This window comes from Ictidomys tridecemlineatus, chromosome 3 (genome assembly GCF_052094955.1).
Source record: "Ictidomys tridecemlineatus isolate mIctTri1 chromosome 3, mIctTri1.hap1, whole genome shotgun sequence".
Lineage (NCBI taxonomy): Eukaryota > Metazoa > Chordata > Mammalia > Rodentia > Sciuridae > Ictidomys > Ictidomys tridecemlineatus.
The window spans coordinates 11,565,127-11,592,437 of NC_135479.1; the positions used below are offsets into that span (position 1 = coordinate 11,565,127).

Below are 27,311 nucleotides of genomic sequence, written 5' to 3' on the forward strand. Positions count from 1 at the left end.
TTGAAAAGGCCACACATTCTCCCTTTGAGAGGTGGGGTGTGTGTCCCCTCCCCTTGAACAGGGACAGGTTCTGTGGCTGCTCTGGCCGGTAGATTAACATGGGAGTAAATGACATGGTGTTGGTCCCACAAAACTGGTAGCTTCTACTTCCTCTTTTTTTTTGTACCAGGAATTGAACCCAAGGGCTCTTCACCCCGGAGCCACATCCCCAACTCTTGTTGATTGATTTATTTTTTTTGCTGAGGCTGGCTTTGAACTTGCAATCCTCCCACCTCCGCCTCCTGAGCTGCTGGGATGACAGGTGCGCCCCACTGCAGCACCCGGCCGCCGTCCTCTCTGGAAACAGTCTGTGAGCCACCAGATAAGAAGTGGGGGTGGCCAGGCATGGTGGCCCAGGCCTGTCATGGCAGCTACTCGGGAGGGAGGCTGAGGCAGGAGGACCACAAGTTGAAGACCAACCTGGACAGATCAGCGAGACACTGTCTCAAAATGAAAAATCAAAAAGACGTGGTGGGATGGGGGTGGCCTGTGGCTCAGGCACTCAGCACTCCTGGGCTCAACTGTGTCCTGGTGATAGAACAAACCCGGGTTCAAGCCCTAGTACCGCAAAAAAAAAAAAAAAGAATTAAGAAAAAAAAAGCGGGACTCCCTGAGGCCTCCGTGCTGGCAGGACGTCTGCAGGCGCTTCGTCAGGTGACCCCAGAGGAGGCCGCCGCCATGGAGATGACAGCCCTGGGAGCAAGGCCACTCCACGTCTCCCAGCCTGACCACTGCTTGCTGGAACCCTCGAGCCACGCCGACGACTCAGTATGGAAAGGACCACTGCCCATCCAGAGGGGCCCGGGTTCCGACCACAGAATCCCACCTCTGAGCACCCGGCTGTCACCCGCAGCTGAGTGTGGGGCCAGTCTGTCAGTCAGCAGAACGGCGTCCGTCCGGCTCTCACCGTGGTACTCGTCCCCAGCACAGCAAGAACAGGGGCTGTCAAATGTGGGCTGGCCGGGTGACACCGAGGACGTCCCCTTCTCTGCTGCTCTAGAACGCAGCAAGTCTTGCCACAGAATCCCAGGCCTCGGCCCCGGGCGATGGGTTAACTCCCTCAGGACAGAGAAATGAAAGAAATGGGTAGAAAGGGACAGAAAGTAAGGGCTAGCACAGACCCCGCCAGGTCCCCCAGACCACTCACCAAGCCAACCTCCCTCCTGGGCCCGTCACTCCCAGGTTTCTGGGGAATCTGTGAATCTCGGAGTGCCTATAAAGTCCCCCACTAATTAAAATTACCCTGGACACTATCTATTCGCCCAGCAACGAATACATTAAGCAAAGAGAAATCGGATATTTTAAGAAACGTGTAATCTAGAGGACTTTTAATATTGTATCAATATTGATCAGATAATGGAGCCTATGTCAGCTAAAGATCCTAAGAATGACAGACCGTAAGCTCATCCCCACGTACCTCCCCATGCCTACCCCTCACTGTTTCCTCTAAAAGCAGAACCAGGAATCTCAAAAGCCTACCTCCCCCCCCACCTCTCCCTCCCTCTCTCTCTCTCTCTCTCTCTCCCTCCCTCTCTCTCTCTCTCTCCCTCTCTCTCCATTCTCTGCATTCACCCTGCATTCTGCTGGGCATGGTGGCTCAAGCCTGTAATCCCAGCAACTCAGGAGGCTAAGGCAGGAGGATCACCAAGTTTAAGGCCAGCCTCAGTTAGGGAGACCTTATCTCAAAATAAAAAATAAAAGGGTTGGGGATGTGGCTCAGGGGTAAAGCACTGTGCTGGGCTCAAGCCTCAGTGCCAAAAAGAGAGAGCAAGAGAGAGAGGCGCCCGCGTACCCCTTTCCTAAACCAACCTGTGTCTCTGACTGACGGGCGCTGAAGCCCTTTCCCCTCGTGTTCACCAAGGACCCCACTTGTCTTTGGTCTCCCCCTAACCGCCCCCCATCAGGGAACTCCTCAGACCATCTTGGGGTGACATCTCTTCTCCAGTGACACCCCGACACCATTTTTCAAGGTGACAAGCAGCAAAGAAGGGCCATCCTCCTGGTGCACGGAAATCACGCTGAGATCCCAGCCCTGCGCTTCTGGAAGCCATCCCGGCCCCTGAAGCCACACTCCTGGAGGCAGCCAGGCGGTGCCTCCATCTGACAGAACGGGGACAGGGAGGGCGTCTGGGCCACGGAGCACCACCAGGTTTGCAGGAGCCGAGTGAGGGCCACTCTGGAGCCCAGGGAGCCGCGGGCTCCCAGCTGCATACCGCTGCCCGCCGGCACCTCCCCCCTGGCCCTGAGTCTGGGGGCTTGCAAGGACCCCGTCCTGTGTTTCTTCTCTGAATCTCCAGGTGCCTGAGGTGACCTTCCCAGGCACAGGTTTCTTTAAAGCATCCGGGGACCACAGGGACCAAACCCCTGGGGCAAGATCCTGGGCCCTGGGTTGTGTCCTAGTCACACAGCAGCTCTCCTTAGCATCCAGCCCCGGCTCCGCCCGCGGCTCCGCCCGCTCTTCTGTCCCCTCTTGTCTATTCCGTGCCCCTCGAGGCTGTAGCACGAGGACCCTCCTGGCTCACACTCCCAGTGGTCCTTCTGCTAATCCTCATCACTCTCTCGGCTGATGCTGATGGAACCCTTCCTGCCCCCCAGGGCTCCTCCGGGCACTTCACATAGGTTAAGGCATGTGCCTCTGTCACCCTTGGACTCGTTCCCGTTAGGATCTGCAGTTCTGAGGGACGGCCAAGCTCCCGGGAACCACCACTTTACCCACCGCAGCAGCACAACATGCAGGACCCGGGACCAGATGAAAACCAGGACCCCGTATTGGAACATCCTGAGCATTTCAACACGGCCACGGCCCAGTAGAAAACCAGGCAGGGTCCCTCTAAGCACAGCTCTCTGCGCACCTGCCTCGGCCATGGGCTCATAAAGATGGCCCTGCACAATGGTGTCAGCCAGGACCCAGCCAGGACTTCCCAGAGCCAGGGAGTAAACTCCTGTTGGTGCTGCAGCCCCAGACATCATCCCCATGTGGCACGTGGCAGCTTCTTTGGCCAGCCAGAAAGTGTGTCTTCTCCTCTTTACCCGCTTCTGCACATCTGTTCCTGCTTCAGCAAGCTTCCCGTCTCAGGAGACAATACCAGGTCCCACCCAGTTCCTCAAGTCCAAGTGTGATCTGTCCTTCCCTCTCCCCTGTCCCTTCCCACAGCCAAACTGTTAGCGTGTCCCATCGACTCCACTTCCAAATGACCCTCTGCTCTCCACCCACCTACCAATACGAATGTCCTAACCCAAGCTGCGACTTCCACCTCCACTCTGTCTTCCCAGGGCCACCACCCACGCACAACGTGGTCTGGAGAGGGGCCAGCTCCCCTCGCCCCCGATTTTCCACGGGGCAGCCAAAGCGCCCTTTCTAAATGCCAGCAGCTAGCCTTAGCCCTGGCTGGAAACCCTCTCCTGAGTTCTCACTGCAATCAAAGTGAGTCCACAGTTATTTCCTGGTCACAGGACCTTCCATCAGAACTTCTCAGCCAGGGAACCAGGGCATCAGAGAGGCCCCCACGGGGCATGGGTTGGTGTTCCTCTCAGCACCGGGCAATCAGGGGGCCCAGAGCAACCAGGGGGTGCCAGGGCTGTCCTAGACCAGCTCTGGCTCCAGGGAAAGCAGTCCCCTCTGCACACAGTATGGGAGCCCCAGGAGTGGGCACCAGACAGCCCATCTGGAGCCCCAAAGTGGGCCACCTTCACACCAGGACACTCGATGGAAGCCCCTGAAAAGGAGCACAAATGTCACCAATTTCCGTGTGTGACAGGACAACAGGAAAGTGGAGACCTGCCACCCCAAGGCTCTGGACCCCGTCTGACGTCAACCTCACGTTCCCAAAGCTCTTTCCCCTCCGCCCTCCGTCGCAGCGGCTCTTCCTACAACACCCCGACTCCTTCCTGCCTCGGGCTCCTCTCGTGTCCTGTCCAGACACTTTGCTCTGGTCTCCACGTGGCTGGCCCCTTCTTGTCCCCTGGGTCTCAGTCCACATTTCACCTCTTCGGAGAGTCTTCCCTGACCAGGTCACTCCCTGATCTATGCTGTCCCTTGCCCTTGTCTTATCAGACCTTATCTTGTTCAGAGATGCAGCTCCCTGCTGCGTGCCCTGCCCCCTTGTCTAGCAGGGCGAGTGGGGGGGGGGTGGCCTTAGTCCCTCCTCGGCCCTGGGGTCCGGTTCCAGACCCAGGGAAAGCAGCTTCTCCAAGGGCAGCTGGAATCTGGCGCTCTACCCCGAGAGCCAGGCTGTCCAGGTGACGCCGGCCGGCTTCCGTGGGTTCTCTGCAGACACCAGAGATGGACTCTGCAGCAACGGGATGCGTGGACCCGAAGCCACCATGGGACACTCCTCCCCTGGCTGGTCTGTCTGCCCCCAAACACACACACACACACACACACACACACACACACACACACACACACACACACACGACTCTGTTCATCTCCGCCCTCACCTGGGAGGCTCTGGTTTAGTTCAGGTGACCACAGCAGGGCCGGCTGGGCAGCGGCAGGGAAGAAACCACGGGCCCACCCCGGGCACAGTGTGAGGAGTATGAGGAGCCCCAGCAAAGGAGATAAAGAAAGTCCCAGGAGGCAGAGGGAGGGAGGCCAGAGGCATGACGCACGCACCTGGGTTCAGACCTGAACCAGCGCTGGAGCGAGACTCGACACAGCGGCCCCTCATTCACTTCATCCCAATGATGCTACCCAGGGCCACCTGGTCCTTGTCCAGATCACTGTCTCTAACCCATTCTAGCACACCAACCAGGCCAGTCAGCTCCCCTTCCCATCCTCGGTGACTCATGATCCCCCATGCCCTGCCTTAACCTACCTTCTCAGCCATCGGAGCCACTGCTGACCACGATAGGTTAGACCATGTCCCTCAAAAAGATGCTCAAGTTCTAACCCCCAGAACTTCAGAACGTGGCCTTATTTCAAAATCGGGTCATTGAGTGCAGCACGGTGGTCCGTGCTTGCAATCCCAGCAACTTGGGAGGCTGAGGCAGGAGGATCACAAGTTCAAGGTCAACTGAGCAAGGCCGTCAGCAACTCAGCAAGACCCTGTCTCAAAATGAAAAAAAAAAAAAATCATTTGAGGATCTAGTAAGTTAGTGAGTGCTTGAAGAGGGGAGAGACTGGAGAAGGATACCGATTGCTGACACAAGAGTCAGCCATCAAGAACGTGAAGAGAGAGCCTACGGAATGGGAGAAAATCCCTACCACCCGCACCTCAGATAGGTGCAGGATTTATAAAGAACTCAAAAAATTTAATACCCAAAAACAAATGACCCAATCAACAATATATTAAATAAAACAAATGGGCAAAGGAACTGAACAGATAATTCACAGAAGAAGAAATACAATCATCAATAATTATATAAAAAAAAAGCTCAACTTCTCTAGCAATCGAGAAATGCAAATTAAAACAATACTGAGATTTCATCTCACTTCAGTCAGAATGGCAATTATCAAGAATACAAATAACAATAAATGTTGGCAAGGATGTAGAGAAAAAGGTACACTCGTACATTGCTGGTAGGACTGCAAATTGGTACAACCACTCTGCAAAGCAGTATGGAGATTCCTCAGAAAACCTGGAATGGAACCACCATTTGACCCAGCTATCCCACTCTTTGGCATATCCCCAGGGACTTGAAAGTCAGTATACTATAGTTACACGGCCACACCAATGTTCACAGCAGCTCAATTCTTGATAGCTAAGCTATGGAACCAACCTTGGTGTCCTTCAATAGATGAATGAATAAAGGAATTGTGGTATACATACACAATGGAATATTACTCAGCCTTAAAGAATAAAATTATGGCATTTGCCAGTGAATGGAGAGAACTGGAGACTATCATGCTAAGTGAAATAAGCCAATCTCCAAAAGCCAAAGGTCAAATATTCTCTCTGATATGCAGATGCTAACACACAGTAAGAGGGGGGAGAACAGAAGTTCACTGTATTAAGCAAAGGGAATGAAGGGAAGGGAGGGGAGACGGGCACAGAAAAGATGGTAGAATGAATCAGGCAGAACTTTGCCATGTTCATGTCTGAATAGGCCACCAGTGAAACGCCATACCGTGTACAACCACAAGAATGGGAAGTTACAGCCATGTAGGTATGATATGTCAAAACCCACTCCACTGTCATGAATAACTAAAAAGAATAAAAAAAAGAAAGACAAGACACAAGAGTCAGACAGAGGGAAGAAGTTCCGAAGATTGGAATAATGCTGCTTCAAGCCACAAAATACCGGGGATGGGCTCGGGATGTGGCTCAAGTGGTAGCGCTCTGGCCTGGCGTGTGTGAGGCACTGGGTTCGATCCTCAGCACCACATAAAAGAAAATAGAGATACTGTGTCCACCTAAAACTAACAGATAAATATTTAAAATAAAATAAAATACCCGGGGCCACCAGAAGCTGGAAGAAGAAAGGGACACTCCCCGAGCTTGGTAGGAGTGCGGCTCTGCTGCACCGGGGTCTGAGGGACGTCACTGTGTCGAGGCCACTCCATTGGAGGGCCGCAGCCCTGGGGAGCTAACACTGTGGGGCTCTTGCCCCTCCCCCACGCCTCACGCCCCCTCCGGCTCAGCACCCTGCCTCTGCGGGCCTCAGCCCAGGGTGCTCTGCCCTTCCAGATTCCTACCTGGCCTCCAAAACCTACCACTGAGACAGAGTCCCCCCTTGTCCCCACTGGTGACCCTGGCCTTTGATTTCTGCCGTCCAGGACCCTTCTCTGGGTCTAATGCAGACACTCCTCGGAGGGCAGACAGAAGCACCATCCTCGGTACCGGACCCTTCTGTGGGACGGGTGGGGCTGCTGACACCGACTCCCTGCCCTCCCCAGCCGATCAGGAAGCACAACCTCCCATTTTGGGCAACCAGGTCCACAACCCAAGACCCAAACAGGGCTATTCAGAATCCAAACCCAGGATCTGCTGAATCAGAGAGTGAGGAGCAGCCCCTTTTTTGCCCCTCCAGCTAGAACGGTGTAGCCCCAAAGGGCGGGACCCTCCTCTCCCCCCAACATGAGCACAGACTAAAAACTCTCTCCAGGACTGAGTTCCCGAGCCAGTCTTGTCCCCCTTGCTGCTTACATGGCCAAGCTGGGCTTTTGTCACTTACAACCAGAGTCCTGGCGCTTGCCCTGCAGGTGAAGTCGGACAGGAGCCTGGGATGTGACCGTGAGCGGCTGAGCCCCTTCTCAGCTCACCCTGGGTTCAGCAGGGGAGGGTGTATTTTTGGTGGACCAGATGCCAGGGAGCACACGGGCTCAAGACGGTCTGACGGGTGTGTGCATGTGCAGGGGAGGTGGAGACCTAAAGGACAAACAGGCACTCGGCTTCAGTCTTTCTTACAGCAGCGAACCACCGTCGCCACTTATCAAACCGCTTCACTCTCAGCATCTCTCTGTGCCCAGCTGCTGATGGAACCCAGGGCCTCACACATGCTAGGCAAGTGCTCCACCTCCGAGCTTGTCCCCAGCCCACCCTAATCATCTGATGCCTACAGTCGCACCCGGCTGAAGAACGTTTACAGGACAGTACTCCTGTTTAAATGGCCAGTGATGCTGTGGCCATCTCGGCTAGGGTGAGGACACTTTATGACAGTCGCGCCACAAGGAAATCACCTAACGACCCATTTCTCAGCATGTCTCTCTATTAAGGGATGCGTGAATGTATTTCTTCTAATTTGTAAAACAATCTGGCCGGGCATGGAGGCACAGGCCTGTAAATCCCAGTGACTGGGGAGGTGGAGGCAGGAAGATCTCAAGTTCAAAGCCAGCCTGGGCAACGTAGTGAGACCCTTTCTCCAAATTAAAAGAAAAGGTCGGGGGTGGGGAGCCGAGGATGGAGGTCAGTGGTCAAGCACCCCTGAGCCCAATCCCCAGTGCCAAAAGAAAAGGAGGAGGAGGAGGAGGAGAGGGAGAGGAAGGGGGGAAGGAGGGGAAGGAGAAGAAGAAGAAACCTTCTTAAAAAGTCATCCAAATTTGAGCTGGGGATGTGGCTCAAGCGGTAGCATGCTCGCCTGGCATGCGCGGGGCACTGGGTTCGATCCTCAGCACCACATAAAAATAAAGATGCTGTGTCCACCGAAAACTGAAAAATAAATATTAAAAAATTATCTCTCGGACTGGGGATGTGGCTCAAGCGGTGGCGCGCTCGCCTGGCATGCGTGCGGCCCGGGTTCGATCCTCAGCACCACATACCAACAAAGATGTTGTGTCCGCCGAGAACTAAAAAATAAAAAAAGACTAAAAAATTCTCTCTCTCTCTCTCTCTCTCTCTCTCTCTCTCCCCCCCTCACTCTCTCTTTAAAAAAAAAAAATCTAAAAAAAAAAAATTATCTCTCTCTCTCTTCTCTCTCTCCAAAAAAAAAAAAAAAAAAAAAAAAAAGCCATCCAAATTCCCATTCTATAGACCAGGACTGAGGCTGGTGTGAGTGCAGCTGCATCTCACATCAGGGCCTGTCTGACCTCGAAGCTGTGCGGAGACCCGAGACAGCAAACAGATGACAGAGCTAGAACTGGAACCCAGGCCCAGCCAATCCAAACCCCCACACTCTCTCCACGACAGAGCCGCCCACAGAGGATGTCACATTAACTAGGTCATCGTGTTACAGGAGCCGGTCTCTGGCTGGGAGCCTCTGAGACTTACTCCTGCTGGTGCCAGCCCCTGACAGCCTGACTCACAGGCGCACGGACCACGTGAAGCCTGAGAAAGGCCCAGGAATGCCAGGCCCAGCTGACTTCCCAGGACGACACCGGGGCCGGGTGTCAGCGTGGTCAACATGTTTTCTTCCTGAGCAAAAGTCAAACAGGAAGTCAGAGTCCACGGGTCGCCTTGGCAAGGCTGAAGTTCATTCATGCTGAGGCATTCAAGTGGACAGTGGAGGAGAAGTTTTAGGTGGCCAGAGGGACTTTTGTCCACTGTGGATCGATTTCTGACCATGGGTCTGAGATACTCAAAGGCGATGTTTTTCCTTTTCTTTTCTTTTTGTCATCCTGGCCCTGGGGATTGAACCAAGAGGTACCTTACCACTAAGCCTCACTAAGTTGTTGAGGCCGGCCTTGAACTTGAGATCTTCCTGCCTCGGGCTCCCAAATCCATGGGATTAGAGGTGTGTGCCACCACACCTGGCCTCAGAGACTACTGACTGCCATTTCTTCTTACTTGGTGCTATGGACTAAATGTTTCGTTCTCCAAAATTTCATATGTGGCAGCCCTAACCACCAATGTGGTAGCATTTGGAGGTGGGGCCTCTGGAAGTTAATTAGATGGGATCATGAAGGTGGGGCTTCCATGATGAGTACCATCATTAAAAGAGAAAGAAAGTGGTAGAGCACAGAGACAAGGCCCTGGGTTTGATCCCCAGCATCACGGAGAGAAAGGGGCGGGGTGGGGGGAGCCAGAGTACTCTCTGTCTCTGCACCAAGAAGGTGGTGCAAACCAGAAGAGAATGCTCACCACAACCCAACCAGGCTGACACTCTGATCCCCGATCTTGGATTTCCAGCCTCCAGAACCGTGAGAAATAAGTATCTATTGTTTAGGGCCCCCCATCTGACCAGGCACAGTGGTGCATGCCTATAATCCCCATGATCTGGGAGGCTGAGGCAGAAAGATTGCAAGTTCAAGTCCAGCCTCAGCAACTTTGTGAGACCCTGTCTCAAAATTAAAAAAAAAAAAAAATAGAAAGGCCTGGGAATGTTGCCCGCTGGTAAAGCACACCTGGGTTCATTCCCTGGTAGCACAGAAACAAATAAGCTGCCCAGGGTAAGATATTTGTTATAGCAGCCTGAGTTGACTAATACACCTGGGCAGTGACAACCTTACCTTGCTGGAATCTTATCCCGGCTCCCCTGTTTTTAACTTCTGCCCTGGGGATCTCTCACTTACTAATGCCATCAAAGTTATCACTGTGGGAAGATGGAGCCTCAAGCTGCTTTGCAGACTATAAATTCTGTAAGGATGGAGCTTCAGGCTCTGTCTGCAGCCCCAGGCAGGGAGTGGGGGTAGGCCTGCCCTGCAGTATCTGGTAAATGAACAAACAAGGCTCCAAGAGAGAAACTCAGGTTGTTTAATTGGAAAAAAATGTGTTGGCTCATTTTTCACATAATCACATAAGCTGACGCAGTTAGGGCTTGATTTCTTCCCCGCGGTGTGTTAAAGTTCATAGCTTAACTCTCAGAAAAAATCTTATTTCCTTGACTTCCAGGTCTTTGCAAAGCCTTGACATTACCCACTCACCAGCATCCCCCCAAAATGTGCAGCCTTAGGAACTGAACTATAGCTGAGTGTGTCGGCCCACGCCTGTAATCCCAGTCATTTGGGGATGGAGGCAGGAGCACCCCAAGTTTGAGGCCAGCCTGGGCAACTTAGTGAGACCCTGTCTCAAAATAAAATTTTGGGATTGGGGTTGTAGCTCAGTGGCAAGCGCTCGCCTATCACATGTAGGCGCTGGGATCAATCCTCAGCAACACATCAAATAAATAAATAAATAAAGTTATTATACATCTAAAACACTAAAAATTCTTTTAAAAAGATAATACGTAAAATAAGATTTTAAAGGGTCTCACGATGTGGCTCCACGGTAAAGCGCCCGTGGGTTCAATCCCTAGTACCAAAAAAGAAAAAAAAGAAAAAAAAAGTGAACGTCGAGCCGTACGTACCTTCTCCTCCCTCTCCCGGCCACTGGCTCCATTCGGTGAGGACTAATTAATAAGCACTAAAATGGCCTTGTTATTTGGAAAGCTTTCTTGTTTTCCCCCAAATCTCTCTGGGCAGGCTCAGGCCAGTTCACCAACAGGGGTCCTCATTAAAGCCTGAGAATACATTGTGAAGCAGCCCTGGAAGCCCTGAGCCAGACCTTACAGCAGCCTGTTAACAAGGGAATCGGCACAAATTAAGACACAGCCAGACGGAGGCCAGAGCAACTTGCCATTGCATAAATTACGTGTATTAGAACCAGGGGAGGCTCGCGCCGGAGAGGCCGCCGCGAAAGCCCCGGAGAGACATCACACTGCGAAGTTAAGCGCGTCCAGCCTTCATTTACAAAGAATCTAAAGTAGATGATGAGGCTCTCTGTGGCCACTCTCTAAACTGCTATGTGACTGGAATAAAAACCATTCTGGCTCCATTCATAATTTAAAGGCCTGGAGGTGGAAACAGTTTTTAGGAATCGGCGGCTGCGGCCTGTGTGCGTCGAGGGACAGGGTGGGGCAGGGGTCAATGGGCAGATGCTAACATGACTTAGACAGATGGACAGGCATCGGGGCGCAGACTCCGTGTTGCTTTCTGATCAATGGGACGATAGTTGGTTTGTTCTTCAAAGGCTGCTAGAGGGAGTCGCGGGACCCACCAACCATCGGCCCTTTGTCAAGTACGAGCAAATGGGGTAGCAAACAGTGAATCTGGAGTGTTTTGTCACTTATCCATTTATCCGCTTAGTGCCCCGGCTCTTCCCAAAACAGAATTCCTGGTCCTTGGCAGATCCCCCATGCTCTTTCCTTTCCTGTGGTGGGTGTATGTATCTTCACACCCAAAGGACACAGCAAAGAAAACACCACGGCGTTTCCGTGCCTCCTGGACCTGACGCCTCTCTGCACCACCACCACCCCAAGTGAAGCCACCCTGGAGGGCTCTGTGACGCCCCGGCCCTCGGTTGCCATTTGGGATCATCCCAGTGTGCCAGAACAATCCCTGTCCAATGCAGGCCAAGGACCTGAGTCTTGCCGGGTTCCCCACGGCCTTCAGGATCAAGCCCAAAGATGTAAGCATGCACACGACACCTTTCACCAGCTGCTCACCCATCAGTCGGGCCTGTCACGCCCCCTGGCCCAGCCGCACTCAGCCTCAAGCCAGGGAGAGCCGGGGCTTCTGTTCAGATGTGTCCCCAGCACCTAGGACAGTGCCCAGGGAGGCTCCCCGAATATCCGCTAAGTGAACAGCACCTTTCCGTTCTAGGCCTTCCATCCGGCTCTCCGGGCTGCCTAGGGCCCCCTTCCCTCCCCATCGGCAATTCTGACCATTTAAGGTCTCAGCATTCAGGTCCCAACAGATGGTCTTTATGGAGGCCCCCTGGGCTCTGCCGGATGGAAATGCCTGTCCCCTCCTGGAGCCCCAAAGCGCCATCTCCCTGGGCTTTGCCATCCAGCAGGCGAGAAGCCCAGCACCGAGGCTCTGTCTTTCTTCCCGGGGAACAACATGGGAGAGCGTGAGAGCCGCGCTAGATCTGTCAAGTCAGTCCTGTCCGATCCGTGTGACGGGAGAGCTCCAGGGACAGGAGACGCAGCGAGCTCCTGCCCCCGCCTGCATCTCAAGGTGGGCCTCTTGTCTGTATTTGCCACCAGGACTTATGTCTCTGAAGGGCAGAGCTGGCTGGGGTCTCCCCACATCTGTCTCCTGACGGGTCCTTAGCAGAGATTCATTGTCCCATGTCAGGCTTAAAAGAAGATCGAGGAGAGCCGTCGCCTTTGACCCTGCAGGCTAGGCAGGCCGGCACCACGGCCCCGCTGGTTAATATTTCAGTTCCTTCTCTCTATGATTGGCTACCATGTGGGTCACTGTGTTTCTGCATGTCCCCACGTCCCCATCTATTAAACAGCCACAGGACAAAACCCTGCGGCCTCTTTAGCTGAGCCTGTGCCTTTCCCCAGTTGATAGGTGGTCACCGGGGGACTTTTACATCTACTTGACCTATTTACTCACGTGCAGAGACGGAAAGGGGGCTGACCTCAGAGCCGGGAGCTCACAAGGAGAAGGCAAACAGCCCAGAGTCAACGTGACGCTCAGAGGACGAGAGGACCTCTCCCCAGCCGGGGTCCTCCCAGCCCTGCGTCAGGGCTCCTTTTCTCTGTGATTGGGGGAGGGTCCTTTTCTTGGTGATCTGAGTCTTGTTCAGAAGGTCCTTTCTGTCCCACTCCCAGAGAGTGCAGCAGACATCACCCAAAGCCAGGCCTCCCCCAAGTCCCCTGTAGGGCAGATGCCAGTCGGCTCCACGCCCTCCTTTGGTTACTACCAAATTCTCGAGGCAGGGTGGCTCAGAAAAAGAGTCCTGAGATGTAAGAGGGAGGATGAATTCTGGCCAAACTCCATTCGGAGCCAGGTGCGGTGGCGCACGCCTAGGATTCCAGCCACCCAGGAGGCAGAGGTGGAGGATCCTAAATTCAAGGCCAGCCTCGGCTATTAAGTGAGATGATATCTTAAAAATTTTTAAAAATTAAAAAAAATTCAAAGGACTGGGGATGTGGTTCAGTGGTAGAGCACCCCTCGATTCAATCCCCAGTACCAGAAAGAAAAAAAAAATAAAAAAGTCAGTTCTGAGAACAGAGACACCAAACCAAACCAGGTGTTGGAACTGACAGCTCATTTCATTCCTAAAGGCCCTTTTCAGAAACAGCCTCAAGTCCGTGGAAGCCTCTGACCTTTGGATGAGCGCTGATCCTTGAAGCCACTGCCTGGAACTCCCGGCAGCAGCACTGACCTGAACGGGGGCAGGGAGTGGGGGCAGGGAGTGGGGGCAGGGAGTGGGGGCAGGGAGGGGGGAGCAGGGAGGAAGTGAGAGCAAGGTGCAAAGTCGTCCTGTGGCGGAGGATGGAGGCGAGTGCCGGCACACCCCCACCTCGGCTTCCCTTCTGAACCAGCCATTCAAATGAGTGCAGCATCTGGCCCAGCTGTCGGGACCCCTCTCACCATCACTGTTCCTTCTCCCTTCCCGGAAGACACCTACTCATCTGCTCCTCCCAACCACACTGTCACGTAAGTGCCATCATCGTTCAACTGTAGGAGGAACACGCTGAGGCCCAGCAAGTCTAGTAATTAGCCCAGCGCCCCACAGCCAGCCACCAACAGACCCCGGCAGTCTGGTTCCAGATCCCAAGCTGTGGCTCACCGCTTTTAGAAGCTAGAAGCTCAGGTCCAGGAGCACAGATGCGTGAACAAACATTCCGTGAGAGGGGGCTGACCCTCTACCGTGAGAAACAGGGAGCGGAGGAGCACAGAAGATCATTTCAGTAGCAAAGCAGGGCCCGGTGGGGAGGGGCAGATGGGAGGTGCAAGGCTGCAATCCCAGAGGCTGAGGCAGGAGGGTCACAAGTTGGTGGCCAGCCTCAGCAACTTAGCCAGGCTTAGTGGTAAAAATGCCCCTGGGTTCGTCCCCAGTACCAAAAACACAAGGGGGTGGGCAGGAGAAAGAGGGAAGGGAACGTAGGGGAAGGAGGCAGTAATGGAGAAAAGGTCAGGAAAGGCTTCTCCAAGGCGTGGCGTCTGAGTGGAGAGGAGACCAGAAGGATGAGAAGAGACCAGTCAGGCAAAACCAGTGAGCTGGCGCTGAGAGGAGCAGCCACGCAAAGGCCCTGGGGCAGGGGAAGGCAGGTTTTCTAGACACAGAAATAAGTGCAATGGCAGGAGAATGAAGAGGAGCTTGGAGATGAAGGGGCGTAAGTAAGAGTGGGGTAAGAGCGCAGCCGTCTGCAAGGGCAGCAAGCACGTCCCCGCGGGCTGGGCCTCCTGACGACAGCTCCATCAACTTTCCCAACGACTGACGTCTCTAACATATTTCTCAGATGGCCTCATAAAGGCACCCAAGGCAGAGGAAGTGCTGAGATTCCAACCTGCGCCAGTCCCCAAGCCTTTGGCTGCAAAGCCAACCCAGGCCTCCACGCTCATTCCCCGATTCCTCCCAGCTCTCAGAGGACGAGGCTCTAAAATGAGGGAAACTGGGCTTCAATATTGGCTTAGTCCCCCACGGACCCCGGGTGAGCGACCCACCCTCCATTTCCTCGCCTGTGTGATGAGAGACGGTGAGAGCAAGAGTTAAACGGGCTGATGCCCAGGCTGGGTACCTTGAGCACTGCGCGAGGCTCAGCTGCCATCGCGCTGCTGTGTGCACTCCAGCACAGGTGTTCCCCCATGTGCACCCACGTGGGGATCGACAGGGACCCGTCTCCAGAACTCCACATTCACTTTCCATGACTTGTCACTTAGACCTTTCTTCATGCTGAGGAGCCGCATGCACGGCAATCCAAATGGGCATTGCTTCTAACAACAATAACAGAAACAACCACAGCCAACACGTATCCATGTCTACTACAGGCCTCGCCACCTCCTAGGAGGGACGTGCTGCCATCGTCCCCACTGACAGGAGAGGAAAGCAAGTATGTGAAGGTCACACAGAGCCGGGATTTAAAGCCAAGCCCTCTGGCCCCAGAGTCTGCCCTCTTAAGCAAGAGATTTACTCTTCAAGGCAGCAAACATTTATTGAGCACCTACTGCATGACCGACTATGTTAGGAGCACCGGAACAGAGATTATGTGGTGTAGTTGATGGTACTGGGTTGGATGATGATTTCCCACAAAGATCATGCCAATCTAGGACCTGGGACTGCGACCTCAGTTGGAACAGGGTCTTTGCAGATATGATAAAGATGAAATGAGGTCAGACGGGATGAGGGTGGATCTTAAGTCCACCGACTGGTATCTTTATTAGAAGAGGGAGATGTGGACACTGTCACACCAGAACATCATGTGACAACCAAGCAGAGACTGGAGTCTGCAAGACAAGACTTCTAGCCTGCAGCAGAAGCTAGGAGAGAGGCAAGGACAGAGGCACATACAGATTCTTCCTTAGAGATTCTAGAAGGGACCACCCCCTGCGGACATCTTGATTTGGACCTCCTGCATTCTGAAAGGCTGGATTCGCGTCTGAGGATTGACCCAAGGTGCTTTACCACGGAGCAGCATCCCCAGCCCTCTTCTTTTTTAATTTTGAGACAGCGTCTCCCTAAGTGGTTTGAGGCCTAAGTGGCTGAGGTTGACCTTGAACTTCAAATCCTCCTGACTCAGCCTCCCGAGTTGCTGGGATGACAGGCCTGGCTGGGTTAATGCTGTTTTAAGCCAGCCAACCTGTAGTAGTTAGCACCTGCAGTCCTAGGAATACAACACTCTAATGAAAAGGAACAACAGGAAAGACACTTTCTCAAGTCACACCTCAGCCCTGTTTGGCACAAGAGTTCATGGTTCCCCACGGGCCAGGAGCAGGCAGGGGAAGAAGCCAGCGACAAATCACTCTGCGGCCTCACAGGAAGTTCAGCTTTCCTGTTAGCAATATGCACAGAATGAAAACACATTGACCTCAGAGGCCGGGGGGCAGCACACCTGGCCACTGTCACGGGCCCCGACAGACAGAATACACTCATAAAGGAAGGTAAATAGGAAAGCCCACCAAGCTGGGCCTGACTCTGAGACACCCTTTCTGCTCAGGACGAGTGTGCTGGTGGGGACAGCTCAGGAGGACAATGTCCACCCTCCCAGATCGCAACTGAAATAAGGGGCCTGGTTCTCTCTCCACGAACCTGTGGGAAACGGAAAGTTTCAGAAGTGCTTACACATCCGGCAACCCAGGTCCCTGAGGCTGGTAAACGTGGTCATCTGGGCCAACTGTCTCCCCGGAAGAGAAGCTCCTACCTGCAACACTCGAGGTGACGTTTCAGTTCATTTATTGATGATCAGCTGTGTGTTAACTGCTTCATCCGTGGGAGGCCCTGTGCTCTTGCTAGGGACCTAAGGGGGTGGGGGACGAGGCGGGATGACACACTACTTTTCCTCCTGCAGCCCAGAACTGGAAGGGAAGTACGTGCGCGTTTTCTGCAGCTGCCATTACATATGACAACTGGGAGGCTTCGCACCACAGTGGGAGGCCAGGGGTCTGCAATCAAGACATGGGCGGGGCTGGTCCCTCTGGGGACCCAGGGAGACTCAACGCTCAGCTCCCCTGGCTTCCCGTGTTGCAGGCAGCCCTGGGTAGACCCCCACGTCCCTGCCAGCTCCGTCCCCCCTTCACGGGATCTTCTTCTCCAGTGTCCGCTCCTCTTCTTATCAGGGCCCTAGGATTTTGGTCCCACCCACTAGATTCATTATCGTTAAGGTCTTTCACTAATTATATTCACAAAGATGACCCTGTTTCCAAATGAGGTCACATTCGGGGGTCCTGGGTGGCCATGGGTGGTGGGAGTGGACGCTCTTCAACCCGACACAGGCGGTCAGATGCATAAACAGTCACCACGTTAAGTAGGTCAGGGCAGGGGACACCCTTAGGTGTACCTTAGGCATCGAACCTTAGGCATCGAGGACACCTCTCCTGAGGGACCTGAGACCTAAGCAGCAGAGGATGTGGACAGTGCCCAGAAGAACCCACCACAGAGGGGTGGGGCGGGCCCGTCCGGGGGAAACAAGAAGAGCCCAAGATGGGGAAGACGGAGGGATGGAGATGAAAACCAGCTGGTGAGACGCTGTACAGAGTGTCTGATACGCACATAGGCGACGTCATCTGATAAGTGGACGCATGGACTTTATCCTTAAGAGACACAAAGTGTCTGTGAAGGATTGGAAATAGAGGAGTGATTCTAGAAAGTTCTCCTGGGCTGAGGCAAGGAGGAGGTTGCAGGAGGAGAGAGGAAATGCCATTGTCCCTACTTATGGGGGAAAGCTCTGAGTTCAGGGACACAAGTGGCTGAAGCCCTGTGGAGATGTCCCATGTTCTCCTGAGCGGCCAGGCGGACGGCTGAGCCAGGGTGGGAGTTTAACCCAGTGCAGACGGGAAACAAGCCGGCCAATCAGATCCACATCCGCCCAGGGCAAAAATACAGACGTCAGGAAGCTCTGACACTTGTTCTCCATCTAGGTGGGGAAGGAAGCCAGGGGTCTGAGCAAAAATCTGCAGTGGCCGTTATGAACACTCTGGCCCACTACTCAACGTGTCCCCTCTTGTGGTCCCTTAGAATTAATTCAGCATGACTTAAATGTTAGCCCTGAATGTCAGTCCCATCTACTTACACACACGTGTGCCCCACTGGCTCTCAATTGCTCTTCAAAGGTCATCTTCTCCCCGTGTCCCCGGGCTGGGTTCTACATCCTGTCCTCTGGAATCCAAAAGACTCCAGATGCAGATTCATGTAAGACTCAACTGAAATTTTTTTTTTTTTGTACCAGGGATTGAACTCAGGGGCACTTAACCAGTAAGCCACATCCCCAGCCCTTTCTATGTTTTATTTTGACACAGGGTCTCACTAAATTGCTTAGGGCCTTGCTAAGTTGCTGAAGCTGGCTTTAAACTAGAGATCCTCCTGCCTCAGCCCCCCCCCCGAGCCACTAGGATTACAGGCATGCACCACCATGCCCAGTGTCAGTTGTAATTCTTACCTTCCTTTTAACCTGTGTCATCTGCCAGATGGTGAGTAAATGGGGGCAAGAATTTTTATCTTGTTTACCTCTATAGCTCCTAATACGCACATATATAATGTCATCTGATAAATGGATGGATGGATAGATGGATGGCTGGGTGGATGGATGGATGGATGGATAGATGAATGGGTAGGTGGATGGATAGATGGGTAAATGGGTGAGTGGATGGATTGTTGGAGGGTAGGTGGGTGGATGAGTGGACAGATGGGTAGATGGGTGGAAGGGTGGGTGGAAGGATGGGTGGATGAGTGGATGGGTGAATAGATGGGTGGATAGATAAATAGATGGGTGGGTGGATGGATGAATGGGTGAATAGGTAGATGGGTAGGTAGATGGATAGTTGGGTAGGCTGATGGTTGGATGGGTGGGTGGGTAATGGGTAGATAGGTTTCTTCATGATGCTGCACTGGCTTCACCCAAATAAATTAACGCATTAATAAAAGCAACGTGGACCCATCCCTTGCTCTTTTAAGGGCTTTACGTTGCCCCTTCCCCTACAAGAACTGGGGTGAGTCATCCAGAGAGATGCTGGCGTGGCAGCCTCCGCACTCACCTCATTCCTTCTGAAGCCATCTTATCCAGGTTGGCAGTGTCCTTCGTTTCTGCCCAGTTTGCTCCTAGGTCACCCCAGCCCATGTCGTCGGCCAAAATGATCACAATATTTGGTTTCTGGCCCATCGTCTTCCCCCTGAGGCAAAAGTCCACGAAGGGATAAAGGAATCCAGAGAAACTCACTCCTACCAACAAAACCTTTAGGAAAAGCCAGCCCATGGTGACAAGGGGGAGATTCCTGTTGTCTGGAACGATGGCAGGCCACCAGTGGAGACTTTTCCGAGCGCTTCGTCTCTGCCCACTTTTAATGCAGCAGGTCCCTTAGGAGTAGAGTTTTCCAGAACCTACTGGTGGCAGTGGTGGTGGATGTGACGGCTGGGGGGATGCCGGGGAGTACAGAAACGAGGCCCCCATCTGGAATCCTAATTCACAGGAGTCGGGACACTGGCAGCCCCCGACTTGGCTGGACTCACTAGGGGAGATGTTTCCCACGGCTGCTTCATAAAGATGACTAGACGTGTCGGTGTCATTGGGGGCCCTTCTGTATTCAGGGATGTTAGAGCCGTAGCCCAAGCTTGGCATCTGTCTGGGACTCCATCTGGTGACTGCAGGACAAATTCTCTCATCGGCAGAACACCTGGATGTTCTAGAAGCTGCAGTCAGCCCCCAGTGAGTTTCTGAGTTCCAGATGGTTGAGGTTTCTCTAAGGTTTCCTGAAAGAACAAAAATTGACAAGAAAACAGAATTAAAACCGCCAGTACAGCTGTGTTTTACTCAGTAGCTTAGGAAATAATCATTTTTCCACGCCAACAGATGTTTTCCCTCTTATTTGAATATTTAACTGGTTCATCAATTTCTTCCACCTGAAAAATAATGATGATGATGATATTTGCACTAGACTTAGAGTTACGGGGTTGGCAGTAACATCAGAGATGACCTCTTTCAACCCCCACGCGGTATACATGGGAAGATTGAGACCCAGTAATCTGGGTGGGAAAAGGACCAGCCCCCAACTCTACCAAATCCCAGGCCTCCCCTACTCCCACTCCCAAATTTCTCTTGATTCACAAGAAACTCCCAAATTAAATGTGACCTTAAACTCATTGTGAATTCTAGAAGAACGAGACCCTGATGACCCTTATGACAGGATTCTTTGAAACAGCCTTGCTCTTACCTAACATTTCCATAAGAAATCTTGATAGAAATTAATTTGGGGTGGGGGCGGAATGTAAAACACAGTAATAGAAGACAGATGGAGGGTATATGGCTAGTCATTGTAGAAATGCTTTCCATTTTGCTACATGTTTATAATTTTCATGATTAAATGTCAGAAATTTGTTTCAAAAAATGTTTAGTGGAGGGCTGGGTCATAGCTCAGTTGGTAGAGTGCTTGCCTTGCATGCACAAAGTCCTGGGTTCAATCCCCAGCACCAGAAAACAAACAAACAAACAAACAAAATTTTAGTGGAAATATAGCCCTTGACATTGTAGTCATGACATGTTTATGAAGAAAATTTAGGGCTGGGGTTCTAGCTCAGTGGGAGAATATTTTGCCCAGCATGTGTGAGTGCCCACATGGATGTACACAGGAATTAGCTTTGAATTTTATGCTTAATGAAATAGTAGATTCAAACCTACACACGGTGGGAGGCCAAGGCAGAAGGATCACAAGTTCCTGGACAACTTAGCGAGACCCCATAGCACCAGTGGGTAAGGCTGGGGTCTGGGCTCTGCATTTCTAATTAGCCTCCGAGTGGGGCCTATGCTGCTAGTTCTTGGACACTCTTGCGGTAGCAAGGTGCACTCCAAAACAGCACGACTGTGGTCCTGGGAGAAAAGGAAATGGCTTAGCCTCACTGCGGATGACTCAGCCTCAGTGACCAAACATAAACACAACATAGCAGACCAGGTTTTGAAAGTCAGGAATCGAAGACTAGACTCTCAAACGCTCAAGGCTACAAATAGAGCCAAGAAGCAAACAACTTTGCCCTTAGCTCACAAGCACTCAGTTTACAAGGTTAGTAAGGAGACACGGAGCTGAGGTGGTGGATCCAATAAAAAACCTCAGCGGAACACCCAGCCCAGGGAAGGAACTAAGAATCTATTTATAAGAAATAAAGATGCCACTAGAGCTGGGCTTATGTCAATCACATGGCTATTTCCAATTGTGTTTCTCTACCAGCGAACCCAATGGTCAGCCCCCATGGATGAGGATGGCTGGGAGACCTAGATAAAATCAAAAAGAATGGGAACATAGTACCATCTACACACACACACACACACACACACACACACACACACACACGTGCACACATACACACAGACAATACACACCCTGGGAACTGAACCAAGAGCACTTAACCCTGAGCCACATTCCCAATCCTTTCTATTTGTTTTATTTTGAGGCAGAGTCTCACCAAACTGCTAAGGATCTCCCGAAGTCACTTGAGGCTGTCCTCAATCTTGCAACCCTCCTGCCTCGGCCCCCCGCAAGAGCCACTGGGATTAATTACACGCAGGTACCACTCTCTACCCAGCACTACTGACCTTAATCAAAATAAAAGGAAGCCCAAATAAACAGCCATGTCATCCGGAGACCAGTGAAATCAACTGTTCAGAAATTAAATTCTCCCACTCTCCAAAAGGCAACTTATTTCAAGTGCCATTAGATTCAACCAGTGTTTGTTGACCTTTAGCCCCCCAATACGTCTCCCTTTCCAGAAGGCTCTTGAACGAGGAGGGTGCTCAACAAATACTTGTTCACCTGCTGGGTAATTCCCAGCCTCATTCTACCGGCTCCTGACCGCGAGCAACAGTCCTCGGCGGCTTTTCTTCTTAAAGCTGATTAGTTTTTTTAGCGTGACCTCGTTCCTAGTCAATAATCCATTTCAGAGTGACCCAACGCACAAGAATTCAGGAGGAAAAAAAATTTTTTTTCCACTTAAGAAAGAGGTTAAAATTAAGGTGGGAACGTAAATGGATTGTTTTTTCTTGAGTGTTTCATGATAAAACATTCCTCTGAGGATTTTCAAAGAGAATTGTTAACATAGTACTTAAAATTTTCATAGAAGGGAAATAAGCTAATTTAGCCAGTCAACATACCACTACCACGGGCGGGGGGGGGGGGGGAGATTTAATCCCTTCCCAGTTTATTTATTTATTCACTTATTTAAATCAAGGGAAAAGGCACACCAGCTAGCTATTCAATGGACGCCAAGCCATGGACTTTGGTCAAGATTCAAGCTGAGACTTTGAGCTTAGTTGTGCTCAAGAAATCGGCCCCGTTTGCTGCCTTGGACTTTATCTGAGGTTACTCTCCCAACTCTCCTTATCACTCTCAGGAAGGACAGGGAAGAGTGGTCTGCTCTCCTCCCAGCAAGGGAAGCACTTGTGGGGAGGGGAGGGTCTTTGTTTTTCTGGAGGGAGGTACAGGGGATGGAACTCAGGGGTGCTTTACCACTGACCTTCATCCCCAGCCCTTTTATTTTGAAACAAGAGTGAGAAGATCCCACTACATTGCTGAGGCTGGCCTCGAACTTGTAATCCTCCTGACTCAGCCTCCCTAGTTGCTAGGATTAGAGGTGTTTGTCTTTGACAAATTAAGTGTTCTTCTTCCACTGGGGTGGAAGGTGCTTGACCACCTTACTCAACACATCCCACAACCAAAGCCCATCTGTCCCACCAGAGCATAAAGGATTGTGACCAGTCCTTGCTGAATCCAAGTATCAACAACCCCCCACATCTCCAAGCTCCCCAGGCAGAAGTACAGCAAACTCGAGTTGCCAATCAGCTTTACCAATGATTCCCGTTCTCCCTTTCAACCTCCATCTTATTATTTTTTTTTTTTTTGCAATACTGGGCATGGAACCCAGGGCGTCACACATGCTACAGATGCTACATCCTCAGTCCCTGAGCTCTATTTTGAAGCAGGGCCACTAGGCATGGGAAGGTGTAACCCTTCCTTCAGTTCCTGAGCTTGCTAACGGGTAAAGGCACTAATGAGCACAGAAATGACCCACGGGCAGGCTGTCGGCAAGAAGGAACGGGATATGGCCACCTGAAGATGTGCTGAGCAGTCACCCAGAGCTGGAAGTCCTTGGCTTCCTGAGCCTTCCGCTCCATCACCTGACCCTGGCTCCCCACAGGCCTCCCTGCGGCCAAGCAGCCTCCTGCAGAACCTTGAAAACAGCTGCAACAACACGGAGCCAGCAGACCTATCTGGCAGAGGGCTCTGTTGGTTTTCCTGAAACAAAAGCTTTGGAGGAGCTGGGGCCAAAACAGACAAGGCAGCGGGGGAGCGGGAGTCTCTGGTTGCCGGATTCTGTTGTTTTACCTGCCAAATCACATGGTCTGTGTGTTGGGGGGAGCCGGGCAGGAGTCACACTGGGGCTGCCAGGAAGGGCTTCGGGCACTAGCTGCCCATGTGGCCTGAAATGATTCCCCCCATCCTACCCGTCATTGGTCGACCCAATGTGACCGACACAGGTGGGTGGCAGGTCTTCATCCACGAATGGAACAGAAACCCCTGCCCTCACACCACTTACTTTTTTCGTAGGGAGGAGGGGGGAATGAAATAAGTAAAATGTGAGTCACGTAGAGAAAGTCAAGCAGGAGGGGATTCAGGAGTGCAGGGGTGGACAGACGCCAAGTTACAGAGGGTGGTCCATGACGCTGGGCAAGAAATGCATTTTGTCTAAGGATGTGCTGGAGATCAGGAAATAGGCCACGTGGGGGAAGGTACAGCAGGCAGAGAAGCCAGCGAAGGCCAAGGTCTAGTGCAGGTGAGAAGCAGCTAAGAAGCCAATGTAGAGGGTTGGGGATGTGGCTCAGTGGTTGGGGATGTGCTTGCTTGGAAAGCCTCAGGCCCTGGGTTCAATTCCCAGCACCACCAGCCCCCCCAAAAAAAGCAGGAGCAGCTAATGTCAAGGCCGTGGAGGGCCGAAGAGTGCACACTGGAGCCAGAGAGCAAGCAGGAGGCCTCTGCTGAGATACGAAGGGTCGGCACAAGGACACAACAGTGGCCAGATGTGACTTGCATTGAAATAGAAGCCCTCACTCAGGCGGCTCCACTGAGAAGGCACACAGGAATGGCAGGGCCACAGCAAGGAAGAAGCTAAGAAGTCCGCAGCCCCTCGCATCCGCATCCGTGCAGGAGAGTCCCACAACACCAGGGTGAAGCAAGCGGCAACGCCCAGAGCTCTCCCTCCCTCCCTCCCTCCCTCCAGGGCCCTCGCCAATCCAGGCAGGGATGGGTGCTCCTCTCAGCTCTGCTTCAGCCTGGTCCAGGCCTGGGCGGCATGGGAGGCCCAGTCACCACCAGAGCAAGGACAAAGAGTCATTTAACATCTCTGTGAAACCAACATCCTTACGGCCCTTCCTTACGGATCCGAACATATGGGGCTGGCTCAAGGAGGCAAAGAACACTCTCCCTGCCCGGGTACTGGGGGGTTGAACCCAGGAGCACTCTGCCACTGAGCGACATCCCCAGCCCTTTATTATTTATTTATTTATTTAAGACAGGGTCTTGAACTTGTGAATCCTCCTCCCGTCACGTGTCACCATGCCTGGTTGCAGAGAACATCTTTGGTAGAACGCCCCCACGCAGGCTGCAGGGTGATCATTAAAAGGCTCCTTTCTTTCTTTCAGCTGCAACCTTCAGGTCTCTCTTCTGGGGACCCAGCGGTGCCAGGAAACCCATCCACAGCGGGGCACAGCCTGTGCAGCTGAGTTTGACGAAGGGACCACCTACTGAGACTGCCCCAGAAGGAAGCCACGTGGCAGAAGCCAATCTGGGAGAGCCAAGGTGGCCTGGTGCCACTCATCCCGAAACCCAGTGCTCCTACAGAAATCACACCTGGTCCTGGAGACCAACCAGAACCACTGAGAATGCCGACAGCCTCCGGACACCCCCTGCTTTTCTAAAACTCTCTCCACTTAAGAAAAAACTAAAGGGTGTGGCCAAGGGAGAAATGGCTCAGACTACCTGAAACCCATTCCCAGGAGCGTGTTGGCCAATTTTTAAGGAATTTTTTTACAGAGCGACATTTGCTTATTATTTGTCCAAAATTGCATTATGGCTGTTGTCAAACATACCAAAGTTGACAAACTCACACATTCCTACCCAACCTTTAAGTTCAACAACTATCAACACGTGGCCATTCGGATGGCAACATCGCCCCTCCCACGTCCCTTGGCCTCACCCTCCACGTATACGGTATTATTTTAAAGAGAACCCCAGATATCAAGTAATTTTATCCACAACTTATTTTACTGATACTGAGGATTGAATCCAGGGGTGCTCTACCTCTGAGCTACATCCCAGCCCTTTTTATTTTTTACTTTGAGACAGGGACTCACTAAGTTACTCAGGCTGACCATGAACTTGCAATGCTCCTGCCTCAGTCTCCAGAGTCACCGGGATCACAGGAGAGCCGCTGAACCAGGGTAACTCCTCCTTCAGTGCGTCCCAGTCTGTTTGTGAATTTAGCCTTGCTCCAGATCCAATCCTATCCACCTCTTCCATGAAATGGGTCAGATCCTGCTATAGACTGAAGGTGTATGTACCCCCACACGTGTAGGCTGGAGCCCTAATTCCCTCACCCATGGTATCAGGAGATGGGTTTCTGGGAGGTCACAGGGTGAGACAAGATGTGAGTAGGGCTCTCATGAATGCATTTAGGGACACACACAGGAGAACTTGTTCTACAAGGTAGGGACACGGCCAGGTGGCCATCTGAGAGCCAGAAGGCAGCCCTCCTCCTGCCAAGTCGGTTGGCACCTTGATCTCAGACTTCCAGCCTCCAGAACTGAGAGAAATAAATGACTGTTGCTTACGCTGCCCAATGTGTGGGCTTGCATTATGGCATCCTGGGCACACGGAGACCTGTTCCAGTCCGTCTTATCTAAGAACATCGAAGGCTGACGTAGGGCCAGAAGTACAGTCAGGACCCAAACTTGGGGGGCAAATGTCCAATTCAGTGAAAGTTACTTGGCAAATTTGTCTTTTGGGAACTTGATTTGGGGGATGCGTGGGTCCGTTGCCAGGAAAATGTGGGTCCAGCAGTCCGTTTCTGGCTGTGTGACGTTGTTAGGTTATAGAGTGTGTCTCCATTTCCTCCCTATGAAAAACAACCACAGGAAACTTCCTCCACCAGAATACCATGTCAGAATGAGATGATCCAACAAATTCTCAGACAGGGCTCAGAAACGTTAGCTACTGTTATATTTTCTCTCTCTCTTTCTCTCTCTCTCCCCCCCCCCACTGCTTTAAGGATTAGAGAGATCAACAAATATGAAAACACTTTTAAAAAGTACTATGCCAGCCCCAAGCATTACTAAAAAGTCATATTAAACACAACTAGTCTGAGTGTCGATGGTGACATCCCAGCTCCATGCTGCTAGGGGCAAGTCTTGGCCAGAGCAGTTTGTCACACATCTTCTGTGGCATTCTGAGCCCAGAGAAGGTGGGAGCTACACATGACAGCCACCAGCCACACCAAAGGGAAAGTGAAGAGTCATTCCGGTTTGCATTTTCAAAGTTCCAAACTAGGGTTCCTTATTACCCAATCCGGCAGCTGACTGTACCATGTTGGCTAACTCTGAGTAGGTCCCTCTGCTGGGTGGAGTCTGCTGACAACTGGCATCGCTGGCTTACCCCGCCTTCCAGCAAGTCTAGTTTTGGACAATGTAAGGATGAGGTCAAGATGCAGGCTGGGTGGGATGGGAATCTCCCTTTGGCCAATGCTCGTTAAGTGGGAATTACATTTCAGTGTGAGAAACATCCAAAAAGCACTACTTAGCCAGGACACTTGGCTGGGTGCTCAAACAAGATCCTCAACTCCGAGTGTGTAAACTCAGTTAGGGCAGGGATGATGGGTGTTTTATGCACTGCCTGCTCCAGTACCTTGCCCAGAGGGTGTTCTATCAATATTTGCTGAATGAGTGCATTTGACAAGAACAATGAAGGCCCAGCCTGATCCACCCCACCCTGAAAAACTCAGCTTCATCTCATCCTTCCTTTAACCTGTGATGAACTTCGTGAATCCCTCCTCACTGTAATTTGCATACACAAAACTGCACTCACTTGTTGAAAGGCTACCTTAGGCAACAATCATGCATCTGAATTAGACAATAAACACTTGAAGAGAAGGGACCCTCCTTTTGTGGCCTGGGAGACAAATGTATTCACCAGTGCTCACAAGTGGGCTGCCCGAAAGGACCAAAAAGGGGGGCATGGGAGGGAGGGAGGGAGGGAGGGAAGGAAGGAAGGAAGGAAGGAAGGAAGGAAGGAAGGAGGGAGGGAGGGAGGGAGGGAGGGAAGGAAGGAAGGAAGGAAGACCTCTGCCATGCCAAGCTCACTGAGAGACTGGAGCCCTCCACCCACCACAGCAGGGCAGCCCCCACCCCCCTCCTGTTCACAGCACAATCCTCCAAGTGCTCTGCCAGGTTTTCATCATCATCCCTTAGTCACCTGGAAATAAATGGACACA

General features: G+C 52.2%; 1 protein-coding gene and 1 long non-coding RNA gene across 18 annotated transcripts in view; one reads left to right on the plus strand and one right to left on the minus strand.

The window, feature by feature from the left end:
* The window catches only part of Arsg (arylsulfatase G), a 118,353-nt gene that overhangs the window by 57,888 nt on the left and 33,154 nt on the right, over positions 1–27,311 (minus strand). For 12 of the 16 annotated variants that reach the window (XM_040268534.2, XM_078041809.1, XM_021728430.3 and 9 more), the window contains exon 2: positions 18,824–19,535. In XM_040268534.2, coding sequence (XP_040124468.2) covers positions 18,824–19,041 — 218 coding nt within the window. In that variant the 5' untranslated portion in view covers positions 19,042–19,535. Of the gene's footprint in view, positions 1–7,155; positions 7,176–12,739; positions 12,925–13,922; positions 14,183–18,823; positions 19,536–21,369; positions 21,626–27,311 lie in introns of those variants that run through there. The other 4 variants (XM_005328243.5, XM_078041810.1, XM_078041811.1 and 1 more) reach the window with 4 other exon arrangements.
* Positions 13,587–25,660, plus strand: LOC144376003 (uncharacterized). Of its 2 annotated transcripts, XR_013435991.1 has the most exons (3): positions 13,587–16,508; positions 21,232–21,341; positions 24,469–25,660. It is a non-coding gene; the product is annotated as an uncharacterized LOC144376003 (long non-coding RNA). The 2 variants fall into 2 exon arrangements; XR_013435990.1 differs by lacking the exon at positions 21,232–21,341.